This window comes from Haliotis cracherodii, unplaced genomic scaffold (genome assembly GCF_022045235.1).
Source record: "Haliotis cracherodii isolate W230 unplaced genomic scaffold, xgHalCrac1.p SCAF_3, whole genome shotgun sequence".
In the NCBI taxonomy this organism is placed as follows: Eukaryota; Metazoa; Mollusca; class Gastropoda; order Lepetellida; family Haliotidae; genus Haliotis; species Haliotis cracherodii.
The window spans coordinates 12,960,129-12,978,212 of NW_027266286.1; the positions used below are offsets into that span (position 1 = coordinate 12,960,129).

The 18,084-nt window shown below is 40.4% G+C and overlaps 1 protein-coding gene and 1 long non-coding RNA gene across 2 annotated transcripts in view; one reads left to right on the top strand and one right to left on the bottom strand.

Moving 5' to 3' along the window:
• The window catches only part of LOC139476100 (receptor-type tyrosine-protein phosphatase H-like), a 45,117-nt gene extending 27,210 nt beyond the window's left edge, over positions 1 to 17,907 (bottom strand). Inside the window, exons 1-5 of the mRNA XM_071259351.1 lie at positions 17,640 to 17,907; positions 9,275 to 9,527; positions 7,913 to 8,017; positions 4,739 to 4,858; positions 4,167 to 4,286 (exon numbers count right to left, since the gene is read on the bottom strand). Of these exons, the coding sequence (XP_071115452.1) occupies positions 4,167 to 4,286; positions 4,739 to 4,858; positions 7,913 to 8,017; positions 9,275 to 9,527; positions 17,640 to 17,681 (640 nt within the window). The 5' untranslated portion in view covers positions 17,682 to 17,907. The remainder of the gene's footprint in view (positions 1 to 4,166; positions 4,287 to 4,738; positions 4,859 to 7,912; positions 8,018 to 9,274; positions 9,528 to 17,639) is intronic.
• Positions 1 to 18,084, top strand: part of LOC139476052 (uncharacterized) — a 203,111-nt gene that overhangs the window by 127,380 nt on the left and 57,647 nt on the right. The window lies entirely within an intron of this gene.

Sequence of the window (18,084 nt, forward strand, 5' to 3'; positions counted from 1 at the left end):
CGGCCACTACTGTAACATCTCAAAGTAACACTACGCCCACTACTGTAACACCTCAAAGTACCACTACGAGAAAGACTGTAACACCTCAAAGTACCACTACGAGCAAGAATGTAACACCTGAAAAAGTACCACTACGGCCATCAGTGTAACACCTCAGAGTAGCACTATGACCACAACTGTAGCACCTCAAAGTACCACTACGACCATTACTGTAACACCTCAAAGTACCACTACGAGAGAGACTGTAACACCTCAAAGTACCACTACGACCATCACTGTAACACCTCAAAGTACCACTACGACCACTACTGTAACACCACAAAGCACCACTACGAGGAAGACTGTATCATCTCAAAGTAGCAATACGACCACTACTGTAATGCCTCAAAGCACCACTACGACAACAACTGTAACACTTCAAAGTACCACTACGACCACTACTGTAACACCTCAAAAGTAGCATTAGGACCACTACAGTAAAACCTCAAAGTACCACTACGACCACTACTGTAACACCTCAAAATTAGCATTACGACCACAACTGTAACACCTCAAAATACCACTACGACCACAACTGTAACACCTCAAAGTACAACTACGACCACTACTGTAACACCTCAAAGTACCACTACGACCACTACTATTACACCTCAAAGTACTACTACGGCCATCACTGTAACACCTCAAACTACCACTACGACAATCATTGTAATAAATCAAAGTACCACTATGACCACTACTGTAACACCTCAAAGTACCACTACGACCACTTCTTTAACACCTCAAAGTAGCACTACGACCACTACTTTTAACACCTCAAACTACAACGACGACAACTACTTTAACACCTCAAAGTACCACTGCGGCCACTACTTTAACACCTCAAAATACCACTACGACCACTACTGTAACACCTCAAAGTACCACTACGAGGAAGACTGTATCACCTCAAAGTACCACTACGACCTTCACTGTAACACCTCAAAGTACCACTACGAAGAAGACTGTAACAAATCAAAGTACCCCTATGACCACTACTGTAACACCACAAAGTACCACTACGAGGAAGAATGTAACAAATCAAAGTACCACTACGATCACTATTATAACACATCAAAGTAGCACTTCGAGAAAGACTGTAACACCTAAAATACCACTACGACCACCCCTGTAACACCTTAAAGTACCACTACGGCCACTACTGTAACATCTCAAAGTAACACTACGACCACTACTGTAACACCTCAAAGTACCACTAGTACTACGAGAAAACATGTAACACCTGAAAAAGTACCACTACGGCCATCAGTGGAACACCTCAAAGTACCACTTTAAGGAAGACTGTATCACCTCAAAGTAGCACTACGACCATCACTGTATCACCTCATAGTACCACTATGACCACTGCTGTAACACCTCGAAGTACCACTACGACCATTACTGTAACACCTCAAAGAAACACTACGAGAAAGACTGTAACACCTCAAAGTACCACTTCGACCACTACTGTAACACCTCTCAGTACCACTACGACCATTACTGTAACACCTCTCAGTACCACTACGACCATTACTGTAACACCTCTCAGTACCACTACGACCATCACTGTAACACCTTAAAGTACCACTACGAACATTACAAACGTCATTTCAAATTAGTTTCACAAAGTGAGTCGAACGTAAAGCACATACAAATATAGGGGCTTAAAATTATCCAGCTGATACACCAATGACACTGTCATGTGTAATCATATCCATAAGGAGCACTTTTGGAAGACCTCTCAGTGCTACTACGATCACTACTTAAACTTTAAGGAAGACTGTATCACCTCAAAGTACCACTACGACCACCACTATAACAACTCAAAGTGACATTACGACCACTACTTTTAACACCTCAAAGAACAACTACGACCACTACTGTAACACCTCAAAGTAGCACTACGACCACTACTGTAACACCTCAAAGTACAACTACGGCCATCACTGTAACACCTCAAACTACCACTACGATCACTGCTGTAACACCTCAAAGTACCACTACGACAATCATTGTAATAAATCAAAGTACCACTATAACCACTACTGTAACACCACAAAGTACCACTACGAGGAAGACTGTAACAAATCAAAGTACCACTATGACCACTACTGTAACACCTCAAAGTACCACTTCGACCACTGCTGTACCACCTCAAAGTGCCACTACGAGGAAGACTGTATCAACTCAAAGTAGCAATACGACCACTGCTGTAACACCTTAAAGTAACACTACGACCACTACTGTACCACCTCAAAGTGCCACTACGAGGAAGACTGTATCAACTCAAAGTAGCAATACGACCACTGCTGTAACACCTCAAAGTACCACTACCACCACTGCTGTAACACCTCAAAGTACCACTACGACCACCACTGTAACACCTAAAAATACCACTACGACCACCACTGTAACACCTAAAAATACCACTACGACCACCACTGTAACACCTAAGAGTACCAATACGGCCACTACTGTAACATCTCAAAGTAACACTACGAGAAAGGCTGTAACACCGAAAAGTACCACTACGAGAAAGGCTGTAACAAAGTACCACTACGACCATCACTGTAACACCTCAAAGTACCACTGCGACCACTACTGTAACACCTCAAAGTAACACTACGACCACTACTGTAACACCTCAAAGTACCACTACGACCATCACTGTAACACCTCAAAGTACCACTACGACCATCACTGTAACACCTCAAAGTAACACTACGACCACTACTGTAACACCTCAAAGTAACACTACGACCACTACTGTAACACCTCAAAGTACCACTACGACCATCACTGTAACACCTCAAAGTACCACTACGGCCACTACTGTTACATCTCAAAGTACCACTACGAGAAAGACTGTAACACCTGAAAAAGTACCACTACGGCCATCAGTGTAACACCTCAAAGTAGCACTATGACCACTACTGTAACACCTCAAAGCAGCCCTACGACAACTACTGTATCACCTCAAAGTACCACTACGACCTTCACTGTAACACCTCAAAGTACCACTACGAGAAAGACTGTAACACCTCAAAGTAGCACTACGACAACTACTATATCACCTCAAAGTACCACTACGACCATCACTGTAACACCTCAAAGTAGCACTACGACCACTACTGTAACACCTGAAAGTACCACTACGACCATAACTGTAACACCTCAAAGTACCACTACGAGAGAGAATGTAACACCTCAAAGTAACACTAAGATCATCACTGTAACACCTCAAAGTAACACTTCGACCACTATTGTAACACATCTCACTACCACTACGACCATTAGTGTAACACCTCAAAGTACCACTACGAGAGAAAATGTAACACCTCAAAGTACCACTACGAGAGAGAAAGTAACACCTCAAAGTACCACTATGACCACTACTGTAACGCCTCAATATAGAACTACTATTGACGGATCATTGCCATACACTGCGATTGACATTCTTTAACTATAAGAACATTGTGCTTGTTAACCTACTTCTTATTTCTGTCTCTGGATTAAAACATGCGCGCATCAGCTTCGAGGGGTTTGAAAGAGAAGACAAACAGCAGAAACACGTTTTAAAAATATCAAAGGATAAATATATTTTTAAATAGAATTAAAACCTGCAAAAGGTGACTTCGGTGGTGTGTTAGTTGAAACAGGCAGGATTAAAAGAAATGTAAACGTATTACAGCTCGTCATCATCTATATCGATTACCCAAAGCATTGACTTGGAACTGGGAACTGACTGAACATAAAAACCGATCTGTGGTTTTCAAATGAATAAAATAGTTTGTCTGAGGTGTTACAGTATATTATATTACTTTAGGCACCGCAAAAGACCGAACCATTTTCATATGAAATCAGCAGAAGTGAGGTGAATATTAGTGAGATATGTACTGAACTTTTAGGTTATGTTAGGCATGTGCATGTGGTGTGTAATAAAGGCATGCGCAATGTGATATTGTAGTTAAACAGAAAGGTCTGGGTAGGCATGGGTCGTTATATAAGGATGTGCAACGTGATAGTGCTGTGAAAAAGAAGGGTGTGGTAGTCGTGGTGATGTTGGAGTAATATAAGGATTATAAACGAAATGACAGATACATGGGTTTTCTGCATTCACGACTCACGTTGGATACACTTCCCATCCTTGAAGAATAAATCTGCCTGACATGTGCAGGTGTTATTGATACAATCAACGTTAACAACACATTCGCTGTTGTTGTTGCATCCTTCGCCCACCTGTACTCCTGTATAACGGACATACGGTAAAGACAATCAAACAGGGTCATCGTCGGTACAACGTTAACATGCTGTGCAAGATACATGCATGTGTCACTTTATAAACTTGTGTACTTTTTGTTAGGAAAATTTATACATAGATTGTTGTAACATGTTTTGATATCAGCTGGTTTTTTTCTACCGAAGGAGAATATTACATATCACGAAAGAAATATTTTCACGTCTTTGGGCAAATCATAAACTTTTTTTCCTGCATGCACAGATTAACACAAATACGATCAAATTACACGAACATGTAAGAACATATTTCAGTACAATAATAACAATTGCAATGAAACCAATTGTTCGTAGTAAAAGTTATTAATGGTTTCATATCATGTCAGTGCATTCGGCAGTGTGTCAGAAATTAGGATGAGTTTGTGTACTAAGATAGTTTCTCTTTCCAGTCGCAATAACTTACTGGCTTCACATTGGTGATCCTTCTGGTAGTAATCTCCAGGGCATGTACATACCGAGTAATTACACGTAGATGGCGCCATACAACGCGTGTCATTTGTACAATTGCCGCCAACTGGTATTGCTTGGAACAAACATAAACCACATAAAGCATATTATACAATTCACCACTCGGCCAATGACTTTAGACTGATTCACATTGTCTATATAAACATGATTAAGGTAATCATTTACGCAAGTACATTACTAACTCTCCAAAACGTAGGGGATGCTTACCAGTGGGTGGGTGGTGGTATTTTATCGAAAAAAAACAAATTATGCTTCAACTGTTGATAAAATATAGAAATTGTCTGCCTCGAAAATTACATTGTCACTGGACAGTACTAAAAAAAACACCAATTGGCGCTAATAGCCATGCTGGTCCACGTTTTGGCTTTCAAGAAGTTAGCTGTCGTGCCCACTGTGCATGTATCGTAACTGGTTCCCTCCAACAGCACCAGGTTGCAGTGGCCAGCCATGAGCCCTGACCGTTCACACACAGAGCACGCCTGGGACATGATCATGAAATCGCCGTGTACGCCGACATCAAAGGCCCCGTGCTACGTTAGCAGAACTGAGCCAGACTTACAAGGGGAGTGGACAAAACTCAAATTGTCATTGGGGATCATGCCACGCCGTACAAAAACAAATGTTTGACAAATCGTGGCGGAATCAGTCAAGTCATCTCAAAGGTTCACATTTTGTACTACATTCCCCTATCATTTTTCATTGTTGTTTTCAGTTTCAATTCACACCAACATGTCCTGTTATTTGTCACGTTGCACCCGGGTCTTCCTATGTCGTATCCACCATTAGCATCACTCAATATACACTCTCTATGTTTCTGTAATCATCTGTTTTCCAATATTCCCCACTGTATTTTAGGAGAGTATTGTTTACTTTGTATTTGTCAACAGCTGTAGTGTAATATTGCAGATACTGGCCCACTTGGACAAAGCACTCGTGTCGTTACATCGATCAGACCTTGGATTTATCGCTGTAGGCCAGCGGGTTGAGGATATATATACATACACACAGTGAGTATTGGGCCGGTTGTGTAACTCCGATGTTAATAACAGGTCAACTCCTAACCATCTGTCAACTACTTGGTCAACGAGTCGAAACGTACGTCAACAAGCGTTAATTAGTGGAAACCAGTTAAAAATACACAATTATCTCCTTACATACGTGGTTGACCTTTCGGTTATTATCTGTTCCAGAATGAAAACATTACCATGGTATTAGTTAATCACTTCGTTAAATCTTATCTTTGAGTTTAGACGCTGTTAATGTTAAAACCAGTCGAAAAAGACACATGTTGTTAAGCTATATCGGCTATGCACATCACACATCCGGCGTGTTTGATGTGAGCAATGTGAATGTATATACGTTTCTCTGTCTCTTTTCTTTCCTTTCTGTCATTTGATTTATTAACTGTAAATAATCATACATGTAAATCTATGGGAGAGGGCGTTCTAAGTTGTGATAACTTGTGCCCAATCCTTTTCATGAGAATAAAATGTGTTTAAATTTTAAAAAATCTACACCTCCGGCGTCTAAGACAACTTCGAATCCGAGTCCGTGTTCCTCTTGTGGATTAAGAGAATTTGTCAAGATGGGGTCAATTTCATTCCGTATTTTTTTAAGAAAATTAGAGCAACCAAGGGAATTTTGATGAATGGTGACACTTGAAAAATTAGTCAAAAAGAGATTACCATGAAAATATAAATTGTCATTGCAAGAAAAACAGCTTCCATTTGGCGTAAGGTGCAAAATAGCTGTGAAAATTATATGAATGGACCACTGAAAACCGGTGATAACACCAGGTGTTCGCGAAAGGGGTAAACATGTTCTGCCATACAGGTAGCACCCGCCATTCACACAATGTGCATTAAGTAAGTAAGTATGTATTGCCTGACGCCACACAGCAGTACGCCTGCCATGCGACGGGGCCTGTGAACAAACCAGACAATCAAGTGTTTTATGAACCAGATAAAACAGTTCTATGGACTATGATTAACAGTATAACGGTACATATCGAGACTATAGACAACATGAAGAAAACAAATACCAACAATAATTAGAACTACTGGCACAGATTTAATAAACACTAAATAGATATTAGGGTTTTATGGTGAGCTCCTAGCTGTGGGACATGCAGCACTGTACCTCCAGTATATGTTCCCAGCATACACCAGGTTGTCCGTCATGCTGTATAAATGTGTTGCTCGTGAGTGAGTGATTCGTTCAGCTGCGCACTGGACAGTATTTTTGTTATATCATAGGTGTCGACTAAATGATGGAGAGTTCTAACCTGACACAAGTCGTTATATATATAAATTTCATCAGGTGCAGAGTCAAGATATTCGTGCTTGTCAAAACTTTTTTATATATATACACAGTAAACTACAGTTATAACGAACATGCTAATAACGAACTGACCGATATAACGAACTTATTTTTTAGTCCCGGCCATTTGTTGTATATATGCAGAATATATGCTTATAACGAACTACGGTTATAACGAACTAAAATTAGTGGTCACTTTGAGTTCGTTATAACCGTATGTATATTCTAAAAGATAATTATCTGCTAAGTCTACTCACTCATGAGCAACACATGTTGGCTAATGTTGAACTCTCGACACGACAATATATAATCATTCCGGACTCCTAACTTGCTCATACATCTTTTGATCACATCCTGGTTAGCTTTTGTTAGTATGTATTTTATCTGTGATGCGTAGTTTCAATATTAGGACAGTGTGACTGTAGTACAATGGTTTATATGTCAGGAATTGTAAATAACACGAAACATGTAAATATCCTATGTAATAGATGCATCACTAAAAGTAAAAAGAAATGACACAAATGCACAACACATAGCTGTAATGTGAATAGTATTGTACAAACGTACATATTAGTACATGTAAGTAAAAGATATATGCGTCCCAATATGTAATACATGGTGATTATTGTCATCCTGTTTAAAAGAACGGAGAAAGTGACATGTATCCATTTGGGCTTTATCGACTTAATGAGTAAATATGTTGTATATTTGTACATTCTGTATATACTTTGTTATCGTGTTTATAACATAGACACGTATGTATGGTCATGCACGTGCATTACCCACTCACAAGGCACACACTGTGTTCCCAGCCTGTAGGAGCCGTACGCGCATGTACACCGACTCATGATACAGAAGGCACCACGCCCACACTCCCGACTCAAGCGGCACCGACCTTACAATCAAGCACACGTTGTCATAACCTGGCATGTGGACAATGCGAAGGAGCAAATTACACGAGGTGGATGGGGGGTTAATCCCTTTCCTTTATTGCCATTTATTGCGAATAACGGATTAAGATCAATGGTAGATGTTTAAGATCAACCAATACCTGACGACAACTTGAATTTAGAGCCCTGTACTGTTCTCCAGATGGTCTCTTGGCCATGGCATATGATGAGTGAGTGAGTGAGTGAGTTTGGTTTAGCGTCGTTTTTAACAGTATTTCGGTCAAATCGCGGCGTGTCAGCTTAATATGGGAGGAAAGCCCGAAGTGATGCAGGCCTCAGACGTTTACCACTTCGGTGAAACCCACGAGCACGGGTATGGTGCTGGCAAACCTTGAGGAAACATAATCGGGGCGAACCGGGTTTCGAACCCACTATCATAGGTTTCTGGCGTGCCAAGGGACGCAACTCTGCACAGTGAATCGCTGCGGCTAAGACGACTGGGTCACCCGTTCCCCCTATCATATGATGAGAAAAGTGAGAGTATGGTTTTACTCCGCTTTTAGCAATATTCCAGCAATATCATGGCTGGGGGCACCAGAAATGGGTTCACATATTGTTCCCATGTGGGGAATTGAACCCGGTCCTTCGGCATGACGAGCGAACGCTTTAACCACTAAGCTGCCCCACCGCCCCTAAGATGCGAAGAAGCAGACAATAATTCTAAGGGTAGTCAATTTCACTCATGATAATGGAACAGTCACTAAATATGTCATCACATAATCATTTCGGTTTCTATATGTCAATTAGTGTATTTCCCTGGAGACAGTTGGATTCGAAATGCTGCATTGAAGATATTTCGTTAGTTTTTGCCAGAGTACAAGTACTTACATATAAAGACATATACTTACATATAGTTTGAACACAATATTTTTAAACGTTTACCTGCACGCGTTGGATGTACTTAAAATGCAGATAGATGCAAAGTTGTTCATGAATTATTAATGACAAACATAGAATTCTTTCTTACTCAGATGACATGGAAGCAGTAACTAGGCTGTACTATTTTATACTGTCACTGAGCGATATTCAAATGGACTTAAAAAGTCATGAAGGGCGCGGAGTATCTATAAATTCTAGTCGATAGCCGGGTGTATTGCTTTAGCATCAGGTTTACATCAGGTGTACAACACAGAAGGGCTGACAGTACCCTGACGGGTATTACGACACATGCGGAAGGCAAACAGTGTGGTGTGTGGGCCTACCTGGGGGTGTCGTCGTGGGAAATGGTGGTGGTATTGTTGTTGTTGGTGGTGAGGATTGCGATGTTTGGGTTGTTGTCGTCTCAGGAGATGTAAATGGTGAAGCATCTGTCTCAGCAGATGTAGATGTTGAAGGATCTTGTATAGTAGTGGTTGACATTGGTGAAGTAGTGTCTGTAGCCTCCATCATAGACGTGGTACTGCCTGGGGTATCTGTTGTCGTGTCTTGAAGCGTTGTTATGGTCAGGTACACAACCTGTAAACAACATAACAAGATTTAACTAATCATGTTTGGCAGTATCTCCATCCATGACGTCAGTGCTGGCAACGGATCTGAATACTATTGGACATTATTTATATATTTATTTGCTGAAAGTAGATTGAATGAGTGGGTTTGTTTTACGCTGCTTCCAGCAATATCCAAGTAACATGTCCTTGAATGGGGTATATTTAAAAAAATATTTGACAGCCAGGTACAACCAATCCTTACGTATGCATCGGAAGTGGGGGGATTCCAAAGATATGTTGGTTTTGAGAAGATACACAAGACAACAAGTAATTGTGTTCTAAATGTTAGACCTCAAACACAAAATGTGTATGGCGAATGCGTCCGTTTTCCAAGTTTTATTTTTCAGCTGCTCACAGTATCAAATACTGGCTAAAACTATTGTCAATGCACAAAGAGCGTTTACCTAGAAAAGCTTAAGACATATTTTTAAACGTTATTACATATAGACTATACCGGACATAAAACTGGGCTCCCGAAATGAGACATTTGATTCTCTCGTATGGATGTGGGTTTGTTTGGCTGTCACAGATTGTTGGAAATCCGTTTATTTCATATTTAAGAAACGTGCAATAGATATTTTTTAATGAATCTTGGAGAACGGTCCTTGAAGGTAGTCCAAGGTATTAGCTGGAATACTGCTAAAAGCGGCGTAAAACCATACTCACTTACTCACACACTCAACCACACGGAAGTAATTCAATAACATTTACCAAATAAAAAGTATTTAAAGTTACATTAAGAACCAAAACGCATAATATAATTAACATATGCATGTGTAGCATTAGTTTAGTTTCTGTATTGACACTTTAAGCAAGTAGAAACATCTGGACGATCAGCTGCAATGTAAGCGGAATATAGTCAACCTCCTGTGTGTTAGTGTGTTAAAGTCAATACAAAATGCCGGTTTCATTTAGGTTTCATTTCATGAGTCACCGTTTCCTTGATTTTCAGTCGAAAACAGTATCCCAATCAAAGTCGTTTCAAGTTGTGCAAGGGCAGTTTCCTTTCAACGCCATCTCAACAAGGAAATAAATTGAAGTATTGCACCATCATCTGTCAAGTGACTTGGTGTTAAAAAAAGTATGGTGTGTTTCTTGTATATGTGTGTGCTTATCACCCGTATCACGACCAGCAGTAACTCATATGGTTGAAGGGGACACGGGTGGCCAAGTCGTCTAATGCGCCGCGATTTGGTGTGCAGAGTTGTATACTTTGGGCACGCCAGAAACCTATGATTGTCGGTTCGAATCCCGGTTCGCCCCGATTATGTTTCTAGATTTGTCAGCACCATACCCGTGCTCATGGGCTTCACCGAAGTGGTAAACGCCTGAGACCTGCATCATTTCGGGCTTTCATCCCACATTAAGCTGACACGCCGTGATGTAACTGAAATACTGTTAAAAGCGGTGTTAATCTCAACTCACTCACTAATCATGACTGACATGGCTAATGGTTAGAAATGTCAACTGGGTAAGCCACATATCCTACACAGCCTACGTATCCCTGACCGAGGGTCATTGTCATGTCGGGCGGAAGCTGATAACAGCCAGCAACTCCTAATCTGACGTCAACATCCGGATGCTAGAACGGGATGAATATTACATTGTATTGTAGCCCGTATTACTGAATCTAGACAAACATACCAAAATAGTTTACTCTTCCTCGTTGCACGGACATGTAACTGACTCAAATCAATTGTGACATTTGTAGATATATTCCATTGACTGAAGTTTTACATCAGATAGTTTCCATGGCTTCTACGCATTCGGTGTTTTATGCCTTTTATTATATTGTGTGAGATTGTTGAAATCAAAGGAGTGGATATATACATATGTACTCTGCAGAAATAGAAACTCAAAAGTAGTAAATTCGCAAATATCTGACAGAGTCCAGCCGACATCCATACAAAATTAATAACCCAAATTAAGTCATCAGCCACGACTGGTGGAAGCCCAACGCAACAACAGCATCAGGGAAAGAATCTTTAGCTGTAGCGAGGTTTTTCCACGTAGCACAAAGCACCATTACAAGACTGTGAAACCGTTATCAGACGCACGGGATAACACGTGACCTTTCCACATCCGGTCGACCAAGTATCATACGGCTACGTCACTTACGTGAAAGAACCGCAACGGCTCTAAAACTACGGCAATACCAGAATTGCGTAGGATATCAACCCAGACAGTGAGAAACTGTTTACGCTCTGAAGGTATTCGCGCTATACGACCAGTTGGAGGTTTCATTTTCTCGGACCTGCACGGAAATAGTCACTGGGGGCTAAGTCTGGGCTGTAGGCTGGGTGATTTAACTGTTCGAATTCACATTCACATATGGCGGCCTGTGCAATTCTCGACTTGTGAACCGGAGCGTTGTCATACAAAAGTAGAATGCCACGTGTTAACATCCCACGGCGTTTCTGGCGAATAGATTTTCGCAATTCTTTCATTGCATTAGCATAATACTGTCCATTGATTGTAGTTTTTAGTGGCATGTAATCAATCAGTAATATGCCTCTTGCATCCCAAAATATGGTGGACATTACCTTGCCAGCCGATGGTTGAGTGCGAAACTTCATCGGAGGCGGAGAATACGGGTGCTACCATTGCACGGATTCAAATTTAGTTTTTGTGTCTCAGAGGTGGATCCATGTTTCATCAAATCCAGGAGGTCTCGACAACTTCCAATTCTCTGATGGCGGTCTTGAGCTCTGAGGTTTCTAGGTACCCATCTTGCCGATACCAAGATGCGTCATGAATAATGGTGACAACAGTTCCAACTGATGTTTTAAACTCCCTAGAAAATTCAGATACTTTCACTTGTCGGACAGACAAAGTTCTTCTTTCCATAGCAGCAATGGTTTCAGGTTGGGTGGCATCTGAAGGCCTGCCTGACCTTGGGTCATTGTCTATGGACTCCCTACACCTTTTAAACTGTAGAGACCAACAGCAATCTGTGGAATAGTCAGGAGCATCCTTACCCATCACTTTACATATGCGATCATGGATTTCTTTTGCTTTGCATCCCTCCTTTATAAGGAACTTTATTACAGCGCGTTGTTCATGTTTGAGAGAATCCATGATTGTGACCACCCTTAGGCGAATGGAGCCATCACATCTAACTTATTGTTGTGTCTGGAACTTGATATGACACGTGTCAACCGGATGTTATGACTAGTGTCACACCTGCCACAAGTTGACATTGTTTGTGTGAACACAAATGCCCAAGATGCAAAACTTATTGAACGCCCCTCGTATGTATTACTCGGAACATAATGAAACACGAATTTTCCACGAAGTGCTCGGTTGACGTTATGATGCGCTTATTCTAAACCTTATATCACGGTGTTCTCATAAACTTTACTTTGATGCTATATGTAGCTTTTGTCCACCGACATAACACTGTCAAACGTTATAGTTGTATAATTCACAATTGCCTGCCTTGTGATTATGTGTGCCCACTTACAGGAAGGAACCACTAGGCGTTACATCACCAGCACTGTAATAGCCACATGTTGGGAGTTGATACAATGAGGGGATTATGTCCTTTTATAACCCAACAGTTGGGTCATTTTTACGTCTCGATGTGGTGATGTAACCGAGTGGTTGAAGTGTTCGAGTCTTTCTCTGTTACTCGCTTGTTTGTTTGGTTGGTTGATTGGTTGGTTGGTTAGGTGGCTGGCTGGTTGGTTGGTTGGTTGTTGACAACCCGTCGGGATACGATGACAGGCAATATCTAACAGAGTGTTGCCTTACAAAATTGGTCATCAGCGGAAACATGCCACGACTGGTGGAAGCCCAACGCAACAACTCCATCGGCCGACTGCAAACAGGGGAATAAACTTTAGCTGTAGCCAGTTTTTTCCATGTAGCACCAAGCACCATTACAAGACTGTGAAACCATTATAAGACAAACGAGACAACACGTGGCCTTTTAATATCTGGTCGACCACGTATCATACGGCTGCGTCACTTACGTGAAGGAGCACTGTTTGAAGCTGATGTAGAGCGATTCTTGCAACAATTTGTGGCTGTAGATAATACCCGGATTCACCGCGTCCAGCCCAAACAAGAATCAATACAGTGGAAGCATTTGACATCTCTCGTCTCAAAGGACGGTAAAAAATGTCCCATCGGCTGGACAGGTTATGGTCGAGGTTGTCATCATGTTGGGTTATCTTCCAAAAGATCAGACAATAAACGGAGCATATCACTTCCGGGATGAAGACAGGACTAATAGACTAATTTGAAATGAAGTGTGCTCTCTTCCATCAGGACAATGTGCCATATTCTCCCGATCTGGCTCCGTCAGCCAGCCATCTTTTTTCCCGAACATGACGACAGCTCAAGCCAGAACCTTTTTCAACTTTTACGATGGCATCATAGCAGCTGTGGAAGACTTTTTGGACAGCCAAAAGAAGGAATTCAAAGAAACCGGGATACAATCTGTTCAAAACCGTTGTGTATCAATGTGGAAGGGGATAAGCTTGAAAAATATCTCCTTTTCCTCGTCACACGATGAGAGAAACATGATATTTCACGAGACACATGGAATATCCAATTTATTGCATACTTTTTGAAAAATTGTCTCATTACAAATGTAAAACCTTGAAATGTAAATTATCCCTACCTAACACACAGGGACGGTTCACCACACCTTGTATCTGCGACTTAAAAAGGAGTTACGTGTTTACAACATCTTTAAAGATATAAACAAAAATATCTAGAAATATTTAGGTTCACGAAAAATTCTTTATCATACATTTAGTTATGATTATATACAAAATCAACTTTATCCAAAAATATTCTTGAAAACTACGAGACAGCTGTTGGAAGTGAAAGAAACATGCTGGTCAAGTAACAAAAAATGGCGCTTTGCGAAACCAAGTCCCGATTAAATAAGACATTTACAGTTTATCACGAAATAATTTCTAGAGAATAAGAAATGACAAGAAGTGATATTAACTCCACAAATAACCACATTTTGCCATGTCAATGTGATACTAACGTAACAAGGACGTCATCAGTTTGTGTCCCTTGGGCACGCTAGAAACCTATGATTGTGGGTTCGAATCCCAATTCGCCCCGATTATGTTTCTCGAGCGTTTCACCTGCATCACTTTGCGCTTTCCTCCCACATTAAGCTGAAACGCCGCTATATAACTGTAATACTGTTTAAAGCGCCGTTAAACCCAACTCACACAACCACTCAACTTAAAAAACACAGTCTTTCCCCCCTAATTATATATTAAAAATGTCCAGGTCTTTAGCCCACGGACCGCCTCCGTGGTCTAGTGGTAGAGCGTCCGCCTGGAGAGCGGAAGGTCCGGGGTTAAGACGTTAAAAGAATATACTTGTTGTTACCCTGTCTGGCACTCGGCATTTAGGGGCTAAAACAAGGACTGGTCGGCTCGGAGTCAGTATACTGTGTCTGAGTGGGGTACTCATGTTAAACTGCGGCATGGTATCTCAGTGAGCTAGCACTATAAATCGGCATCAGTCCGGACTAGTACAAGCAGCCACACAAACACACACACGTACATGCACGTCGCTATATAAGTGCAATAATCTTGGACGCGACGTTAAACCCCATTTCACCTCACCTCACCTTTAGCCCACGTCTTTCAATGTGAGGCTCGGAACATAACAATCACCACTCGTATTTATAACAAAAGCGTGTTCTCCAAACTGGCCTTATGTCTGTATTATCATCGTTAACGTTTAATGTTTATCTTCGTAAGCAATAATACCACATGAACTACTTTATGATCGTGTCAACATACAATTGTGGTTTATGTCGGAGATTACATTACCAAAATCACGAATGTACAGTTTCAATGTGTTTGTTTGTTTGTTGTTTAACGCCGCACTCATCAATATTCCAGCTATTTGACGGTGGTCAGTGATTGACATCATGAGCATCGATCCACGAAATTGGGATACGATGACATGCATCAACCGAGCCTGACCTACGGATCACGTTAGTCGCCTCTTACGACAAGCATAGATGGCTTTTAAGACAAGCATGATTTGTTGAAGGCCTATACCACGCCAGATCTTCACGTGTTTGTACAGTTTCACAAAATGTTAATCTTCCTCAGATAACCGGGTATTATTTTCAGATTATTTAAGTCAACACAATATGCATGTAGTGAGGCCAAGCACTCATGAAACCCACCGTGCATTCATGGCTTAACAACAGCAAACACGCCGCCCCGATGTAGTACAGGAAGTAATTTGTGTAAATCTATGGAGACTGTATAAACGAGATAAACTATAAATCAGTTCTCTCCTTTCATGGTTCAACAGGGACAAATAGTGTATTCAGGCACTAAATCATTGGTACATTTGACACTTGAATAGGCGTGTGCACAATAATGCAGAAATAACAAACAAAATATCAACGAGTGTTATCATATATGGCACTTGCCTACGATGAATAGTTCCCCATTTGTCCGTCTGACAAAATCAATATATTATATTACAGAAGTAAATGCAGTGTGCTTTGCGGTAAGTCGCTGTAAGTATGTTTATAATAGATAATCTTAACTAGCATTTTCATGTTGATATTACTTAACTTTTTGTGTAACTAAGCATAATGAGTACATTTATTGATAGACTGGAGCTATTTACCCGTAAATTAAAGTTCTGCACCAAACAGCACATGTATGAATGTATGTCTGTATGATGAGGTGAGTAATTAGAATATATATTTTAGGGTTATTGTATATACCTAAGAATGTACACATTGATGTAATATGTTACACTGTAATTATGTTATATATATTTATATTCAGGTGTGTCCCGGGAAAGCAAATGTCTGATGTTGTGACACCATAGGGCACAGTGCCATACACCTGGTGAGGACATTTATATTTTGTATGTATTTATAGTGATATGTACTGAAATTGTGTGTTATGTATTAATGCATTTATCATCATTCTCCTATTATTGATAAACTATGTTTGTCAATTTATTATATGATAAATCTCCTGTAATATTTAGAGTATAGTAGGACAAAACTAATCATGCTAATTACGATTGATCATAACAATGTATATAATCATATTTAAGATTCTAATATTTGTTAATTAGTTATAATGTAATGATTTATTTGTATGTGTACTGTGCATATTTTAACTCTGTGTATTTATTTTCACAGGGCCTGTTTTATTTATGTATTAAAACAACTGGCATCCACAAATCAACCTGCGTTTCGTGATTCATTCACATAAACCACTCCGGTCACATAAGTATATACAATGAAGATGAATGCGATACGTACTGGTATAGCAACATAGTTTAACAGCTCCATATATGTATTCAACCAGTCTGTCCTATGTACCCCAATCATATTTAATAGGAAACGTCAACGCTAGAGAATATTCAGTTTCGATTTTCTGACAAGCAAAATTCACAAGGCAAAATAGTTGTGAACATTATATGAAAGTAAGCGATGACACGAGGTCTTCGCTAAAATTGGAAGTAAGCTTGGTCATAACTGATGCATATGTCGCGTCTCCTGTCAACACCAATGAAATAATGATGTCCCCACATACATCTGTGTGGTTTAGCCTTAGGCTGTGACACGCTTTGGCACATTAATCAGGAATACTGATTACCGATCAAGCTAGTAAATCTGTGCGTTAATATACATGTGTAACTGAGGAATGTCACTTACATATGCCACATACAAGCAAGTGAAGTCTTTTGCGTTGTGCTAAACACACTTACGTTTTAGTGATATGAGAACAAACATCATTCTATTATGTATTTTCTTAATTAGTGATTCGGTGCATGCTGTGTGAATGACAATATAAAAAGTGAAACAAAACAAATTATACTTTATCAATACATAGTCAATGTATCTCGACGTAATATGGTCCATTAGTAAAACTTTTACGAAAACAGCAACCCAAATTACAACAGTGAATACATCGTAGCCATATTAAGTATGTTGAGTGGCCTACTGATAAGGAAGCAAGCTCGGTAAACAGAATACGAGTCAATATCGCGCCTTGTCGTGCCCCCGACACCAAGAATCATTTCATGGCTATAGAAACTAAAGAAACCATGTACTCACGAGTAATGCTGTGTACATCAACAGGCGAACTGAACCATCCATTGTGAAAAGTTTTCCCGAATTAATATCTGGCAAGGCACATAATAATTCCGCTAGTTAGGGACACTAAATGTACAGGTCGTCCGGCGATGTTTCGAGTCATTCTTCCCTACGTCCCGTTAGTCATGTTTCCTTCTCGCCACCCTCGCCGTTCATTTACTTCCTGATACGAGCAATGCATTAACGCGATGTTCTACACTCGGTTTCGTTTGCCGCATGTTACGTACAGTTTTCTGTTTGAGACTTTTGACTGTAAAAACCGTATCAATACTTCCGTGTATGGGGTCATGGTCATAATTAAATCAGTTGAATAATAACGACAGGATTCACCAGTACTATTCTGTTAATGAATACAGTTGAATCAACACTGCCACGCTAGGGATCCCAGTTGATACATATGTATTAT